General features: G+C 39.3%; 1 protein-coding gene and 1 non-coding gene across 2 annotated transcripts; both read right to left on the bottom strand.

Moving 5' to 3' along the window:
- Positions 1–395: 395 nt before the first annotated feature.
- Positions 396–1,412, bottom strand: TAAR1 (trace amine associated receptor 1). The gene has a single exon (XM_004702164.1). It carries the CDS (start codon positions 1,410–1,412, stop codon positions 396–398), a length of 1,017 nt encoding a protein of 338 aa, XP_004702221.1.
- A 5,345-nt stretch (positions 1,413–6,757) lies between these two features.
- On the bottom strand, positions 6,758–6,878 carry LOC115871113. Its single transcript, XR_004047096.1, has one exon. It is a non-coding gene; the product is annotated as a small nucleolar RNA SNORA61 (small nucleolar RNA).
- Between the last annotated feature and the right edge of the window lie 695 nt (positions 6,879–7,573).

The following is a 7,573-nucleotide window of genomic DNA, read 5'->3' as shown; positions in this document are numbered from 1 at the left end:
ATAAATACATAGTTATTTAGTGTATGTCTATGTAGGCACCTGTACATTGCTCTTGTTGGAGGCTGCTTTTGAATGGTGGATCATGCAGGAGATGGTGCAGAGTCAGGTGGATTCAAGGTCAGCAGGACCTAGTGGGCACTGATACCTCCTGGTTCAGCAGGTCCCATAGGCCCCTGGTCCTGGCTCTGGCGTTGGATGCAGAATCCAAGCAGGTAGGTGAAGGGGAGCAAGACAATGCTCAGTCCTCGGTTTCTCTCATAAAAAGGCCATCCCCCGAAGGCATCACCAGGCTCTGATCTGTTTGGGAGGTTGGCCTGCATCCCCATGTGTCTGATGGCACTGCGCTCGCAAACGGGATCCTCAGCTGTGTGGTAAAGCAATCAAACACACGTATTCTATGGATGTGATTCTGAAAGCAATTTACATCGAGATGAATCCTTTTGGAAAATTTTGCCGAATAAAATCATCTTCAGTGCCCTTCTGAACCAAGGATAGAAAAAAGCATACACCATTGGATTAAAAGTAGAGTTCAAGTAGCCAAACCAAATCAAAGCTTCATTCAATGTCTGTGGGATCGTGTAGTCCAAGAAAGGATCTGCCACCGTGCAGACAAAGAAAGGGCACCAGCATATCAGGAACACCCCCATCACAATCCCTAAGGTCTTGGCTGCTTTCTGTTCTTTGCTTTGTGACACTCCGTGGTTCTCCTCCAACCGGATTTGAAGCTTCAGTTTTGCATCATTGATTGACCTAGCCTGTCCTCTAGCTATGAAATATATTCTGTAATAGATCGACAGCATGATGGATCCAGGTATGTAGAAAGATGTCATGAAGGCCAGTACCCCGGAGGTTTTGCTGAAGAAGACAGAGCAGCCTCCTACGCAGTGAATGTGCTGGTAATAGATCTCTTCAGCTCCTTTGATGTTTAGCTCCAGGAAGATCATTCCAAAAGCAAAAATAGCAGGGACACCCCAGCTGATGAAGATCATCACAAAAACAACCAAGATACTGATCCTGGCTTTGTATCTCAATGGGTCGCACACAGCACAGTAGCGATCGATGGAAATGAAGGACAAGTGGAAAATGGATGCTGAGCTCAGCATAATATCAGTGCTTGTGTGGATTTTACAGAAGACTTCGCCAAAGTACCAGCAGTGCTCCACCGATCTCACCATACTGTAAGGCATGACCAGGCAGCCCAGCAGAAAGTCCACTGTGGCCATGGAATGAATGAGCCAATTCGTTGGAGTATGAAGCTGCTTGAAGTGTGATATAGAAACAATAACGATCAGATTGCCCACCAGTGTGGTCAGAATTACCAGCACCATTAAACTGTACAGGGTAGCACGGATATCTTTTGACCAGTTGCTTTTTACACAGGAAACATTAACTACATCATAGCAAAAGGGCATCGTTTCTGAAGGACATCCACCAATTTACTTTTCCCTTTGTGTCTCAAGGACTCTTTTTCAAACTGTGGCCGAAATCAGATCAGGGTTCCTTCTCCTCCATCTGCATGTACTTTTCCGGGAAATCTGGGAGCGGGGAGAGAAAAAGGAAAGAATCGGTTATTTTCTTCCTCTCACTTTGAACACATTTTACCCACTACATCTTGACTAAGAATAAATCCTTTTGGTAAGACCTTTATTTCCAAGTTCAGTTCAAGTTCAGCTCAACAAATCTTTGGTGAGCATCTCCTTGGTTAAGATACTGTGGTTGCAAAGAAGAATTATTAGTTTTAATTATATGAAATTGTCATTTGTGTAGGCTAGCTAAAGTCAAATAAAAATCATCTCATACACATTAACCTACAGAAACATTCTTTCCTCATACGACGTCACACTCTAGTGCAGAGGTTTATGTTCTTTAAAACAAAACAAACTCATTTCCAGGAAGCCGGTTCCAACACACAGAGACACAGAGGACAGGGTCGAACTACTCAATGTGAGTTTCGGACACTTAACAACTCTTAATTCGAGTAGGAAGTCCCGTCTTGGTGGCATCGTGGTTACACAGTGGGCTGCTAATCGCAAAGTCGGCAGGTCGAAACCAGCAGCCCCTGAGCCGGGGAAAGGTGAGGCTTTCTACTCGCGTCCGGAGTTGCAGTCTTGGAGACGCTCAGGGGTAGTCTCTCCTCCCCTCTACGTCACCGTGAGTCCGATTTGACTCGATGGCAGTGAGTTGAGTTCGCCCATGCAATGGCTGGTGTTTCAAACTGCCGACTTTGTAGCTGGCAGTCCCACAGGGAACTGCTATGCCAGCAGGGCTAGAAAGTTTCATATAAAATTTTAGTTTGGAAAGTAGGACAGGGTTGTTGCTGGTGTTCTCGTTAGGAGCCATCGAGTTGGCTCCAGTTCAGAGCCACCCTGTGCACCACGGAACGAAACGTGGCCTGGCGTGTAAATATGCTCACTGGTGCCCACTCTTCCATTTTATTATATTTAGGATGTTTTATTTGATAACTTGTAATAATGAGCAGAAACTTACACACCTTTGAGTTTGCATATGCTGTTCTTGAGCACTGTGGAGTCGGTTCCTGTTCATAGTACACAAAACACTGTCTAGTCCTGAGCCATAGTTATTTTTTTTAACATTTTATTTGGAATTTATATATCAGCACAAGTCCTTGGGGGGGGGTATATGTTTCTCTAGCCTTATTTTATGAAAGGTGCTGAACTTAGTTCATAAAGTCATTAATGTTGGAATATGACCTGAGATCACAATTACAAGTGGGTTTTTTCCCCCTTCCATTTCAGAAAGAACTAACTAAAGAAAAAAATATTTTAAAGAATATGAACCTTTGGAATTTCATGTGGGAGCTCATGATCTCCCATTCATGGAAGTATGGTACTGTGGTCCAATGTCGTAAGGAGTTTATATACACAATGAAGCAATGGTAAGAATTGAGGCAGTCTAGAGAGAAGAATACTGAGCTGAGAACCTTTTGAACCTTAGCTTTGATGCTGACTATGAGCAGGGCCTCCAGATGCCTCTCTCTCTGTCTGGCAAACTTTATTACCATTTAACCTTTGTTTGTTTCCATGCAATTCCAATTTGTAACACAGATAAAACTTATTTAACAAGGTGACCTTCTCATATGCCAATAAAGAATCCTAAGGCTCCTGTTTGAAATGTCCCATGTATTTCTATATATTTGGATGATTCTAAATACAATCCTGGAATTTTCATGTCACAGAGAAATATAAATAACAGCTTAGGGGAAGAATGGAAATTTCTGACAGGCAAAGAAGTTGTACAACTTGACACTGTGCTATAAGAACGCTTCGACACAGAACAACACATCCAAGTATTCCAGGGATCTACAGTCCCTTCACTCTTTCCCTTTACCACTGGCCACAGTTTAAATCAAGGCCACACAAAATCCAACTGTACCTGAATTAAAACTGGATTCATAAGATATTTAGGTATTAAAATCCATATTTTAATACACGTGAAAAAAAATCTTTCTCCACAATCCCCTTGTGCTTTCTATTCCCAGGAGAAAACATTTGTCAAGTGAATTAGTCAAATTTATTACTGATTTTAGGCTACTTCCATGGCAAAACAAACAACAAATAAAACTATTAAAGTTTTTTATTATAATTAAAATTTCAATGAAGACATTGCGTCTTTTTTCCTATGAAATTTATAAGCATGCATTGAACTCTCTATTAGTTGTTATGTCTTTTACTTTGACCTTTTTGATCACATTTTTCATTCTCTCTTTTAATTATGCTGTTTAGAAGTTTGTTAATTACTGAAGGCAAAAAACATTCCTATGACATTATATTGAGCAGAAACCATACAGCAAAACAAGCAAACAAAAGAGTAAGATGGGAAACAAACAAAATGCCCAACTTGCTATTTAGTCTGACGACTAGTTTTCATAGATGACAGTGCTGTCTGAGAATAGTGTATGCTTGTTTTCTGTGGATCTAAAATACCTGGTTTTCAAACAAAAATCAGAAAGACTGAGTCCTTAAATGTCTATTTGTACATCCTGATTTCAGAAAAAAATAGAGAATTAAGCATTTTTATCAGTTTAGATACTGTTTATTTATTTCCCTTTATTGCCTTATTTTTTAAAAATCATTTTATTGGGGGCTCGTCCAACAGTTATCACAATCCATCCATCCATCCATTGTGTCAAGCACATTTGTACATATGTTGCCATCATCATTTTCAAAGCATTTCTTTCTACTTGAGCCCTTGGTGTCAGCTCCTCATTTCTCCCCCTCCTTCTCCTATGAACTCTTGATAATTTCCAAATTATTATTATTTTTTCATGTCTTGAACTGTCTGATGTCTCCCTTTACCCATTTGTCTGTTGTCCATTCCCCTGGAAGGGGTTAGAGATAGGTCATTGTGATCGGTTCCCGCTTTCTCCCCCTACCTTCCCCTTCCCTTCCTGGTGTGGCTACTCTCAATTTTGGTCCTGAGGAGTTTATCTGTCCTATATGCCCTGTGTTTCCAGCTGGTATCTGTACCCTCTGGTCTAGCCAGATTTTTAAAGTAGAATTAGGTCATGATAGTGGGGGGAGGAAGCATTAAAGAACCAGAAGAATGCTGTATATTTCATTGGTGCTATACTGCACTGGCCTGTCTTCTCCCCACGACCCTTCTGTAAGGGGATGTCCAATTGCTTGCAGATTGGCTTTGGGCCTCTATTCCACACTCCCCACACCATTCATGTTATGATTTTTGCTCTGGGTTTTTGATGCCTGATACCTGATCCCATCGACACATGATCACACAGGCTGGTGTGCTTCTTCCATGTGGGCTTAGTTGTTGCTCAGCTAGATGGCTGCTTGTTTATCGTCACGCCTTTAAGACGATTTTATCTTGAAAATTTTTATATCATTTTAATAAAATAATTTGTCTTCCCAACATAAGAATATTGCACATAATTATTTTATGAGTAGTTTTGAAAAGTATCATGATTTGCTTTTAAATAAATTTTCTTATTTCAACAAATGCCCTATGGTGACATTATGAGTCAAATGTTTATCAGAGAACATGGGAAATGGTGTTCTGTTTCTTTTCTCCTGGCTTTAAAAATTCAGTGAAAAATAATGATCATTTATATACACAAGTTATTGAGTGAATAGATGATAGTAATAGAGAATGTTAATCTCCCTTTGATTGCTTAGGAAACAGTTCTAAGCAAATGAGATAATAAGCTGATGTTTGAAAATGTTTACATATATGTTGAATATATATCTGTCTGGCAGGACAAAAATTTACTACCTTGAAGTAGGTTGACCGTCATGTTGAACTCATTGCCTTTCCAGGTCATTGACCCTCCTTATTTCCTTCTTTGCATGCTTTGAACGGAGTTTCTGATTGGTCTATTCTTGTTTGATTTCCTCCTGAGTATTTGTCGTTTCATCCCAGATATACTAAATCAGAATCCACAGTTTAATAAGATCTCCAGGTAATGCTAAGATATCTCCAGGAGATTCATATGCTTAACATTCACCTGAAGATCTTGTTAAAATATAGGCTTTGATTCCGTATTTTTGGGATGAAAATACACATTCTCATGTTTTGAGAATGATGAGGGCAATGAATGTACAAATGTGCTTTACTCAATTGATGTATGTATGGATTGTGGTAAGAGTTGTATGAGCCCCTAATAAAACAAAAAAAAAAAAGAAAGTACACATTCTCAAGAGTAGGTAGAATGGGATGAACTGGTTCAAAACATCTGGCTTTGCAGTTAATATCTTCAATTCATAGCCCTTTGATTATTTAAACATATTGCTTTTTCTGGTTAAAGTCATCTATAGATGACTAGGTTATTCTTTGATTTTTGAAGTTAGCTGCTGGTTTACTGTCACTCTTTCCAATGCTGCTCAATCCAAAATTCTTGATACGTTTATTGTCTATGTAAATGTTCTGCTTGATAATAAACTTTCAGTTCCTTAATCCTCTGTCTTCCAAAAAGCATGTCTTACACTTCATCTCATCACACTCTGTCAGAATCATACCCCAGGGCCTATCATTGTCAGCAATGGAGCCCATCCGATTGTTGGTTTCCAGTTCCACAACTTCTCAACCACTGCCACGTGTGAACTTCTAATGATTGTTCAACCACTATGAAGGCCTCCATTAATGTATTTACTAACTTTTTACTGTTCTTCATTTACTAATACCCACATCTTATTCTATTTAAATTTCAATATTGTCTAACATATTCTCTCCTTTCAACATACTTCCCTAGCTAAACTAGAATTTCAGTCAAATACAGTTTTTACTCCACTCCACATTGAATATACTCCATTCATTATGAAGAACACTTAAGCAGCCTCATGTCCATCTCACAACATGTATAGATCATTAATAATTAATCAACACCATACTTTATTTATCTATTAATTTCATCCTCCCATTTTCTGAGGTGACTGTTTCACACTAACAGCTTCTTTCAACCTTAAAAGTCTCCTCTCAGCTTCACTCTTAGCTATTGGTCTGGCATCCTACTTCCCTGAGAAATAAATGCAACTGGAAGAGAATGCCCCCACACCCATGTTCCCATCTACCCATAAGCCTACATCTTGTCACATACTCAGGCTGTCTTCCAATATAACATGTAGATAAATTAACAGTCTCCCATCACTGGCTGTTCTTTCTCACTTGCACCATACCCATCTCTTCATGCTGCAAGGGGAAAAAAAAGATGTTGCTATCTTATTCAGAATCATAGTAACCCTATGTGTAACCAAATAGAACCGCATCCCATAGGGTTTTCTTTTGTTTTTGTTTTAAACTAGCCCGCGTGCTACAGAAACATTGAAGACAGTTTCAATTTCACTTTACCTTCTTTTCTAACCATTCAGACCAGTGTTTAGATCTAATAGGAAGGGAAACTGGAGGGTTTCATAGGGTTGTGAAGGCTTCGACGCTTCTTCTTCTTCTTCACTTTTATTTGTGGAGTATAACACACACAGGGAAAAAACATAGTTGCACAATGTAGCTCATCAGACCAATGACAGCATCCCAGCAAGCCCCCTATGTATTTGATTATATCTTCTCCTTTGTTGTTGAAAGATCATTTTTTTGGAAGTAGGTCAACATCTTTTCTTTCTGAGGTTCCTCAGCTCTCCAACCTTTCAATTGTTTGTACCACCCAGAAACTTCTTTCAAAACCAAACCCAAACCCACTATCATCGATTTTATTCCAACTCATAGCGAAACTATAGACTAGAGTTGAACTGTTCCATAGGATTTCCAAGGACGTAAATCATCAGGGAAGCAGACTGCTTCATCTTTCTCCCATGGAGAGGCTGAGAGTTCAAACTGCTTAACTTTTGGTCAGCATTCCAGCATTTAACTCATTGTATTATGAGGGTTACAATTTAGGAACACACATATGGAAGGAAATTTTATATATATATATGAACTTTGGTGGATGTCCATATAGAAAGAATGGAGGAGAACAAACAAATAAAGGAATTGTGTTGTGTGCATGGCGTGTTTCATTAACTACTCTAGCCCCAGGGTCTGGATAATGTTTAGAACATATGAAAAACTGAAGAATGGATTAGTCATTGAATAAATGAACAGTGAACAG

Source organism: Echinops telfairi, unplaced genomic scaffold (genome assembly GCF_000313985.2).
Source record: "Echinops telfairi isolate 266 unplaced genomic scaffold, ASM31398v2 ScPeMD7_3533;HRSCAF=4204_0, whole genome shotgun sequence".
Classification (NCBI taxonomy): domain Eukaryota; kingdom Metazoa; phylum Chordata; class Mammalia; order Afrosoricida; family Tenrecidae; genus Echinops; species Echinops telfairi.
The sequence above is the reverse complement of the archived record's forward strand: the minus strand, read 5'-3'. Positions and strand labels throughout refer to the sequence as shown.

Bases quoted from the DNA above. Each gene is read 5' to 3' on its own strand.
- TAAR1 (XM_004702164.1), bottom strand. From the start codon at position 1,412: ATGCCCTTTTGCTATGATGTAGTTAATGTTTCCTGTGTAAAAAGCAAC.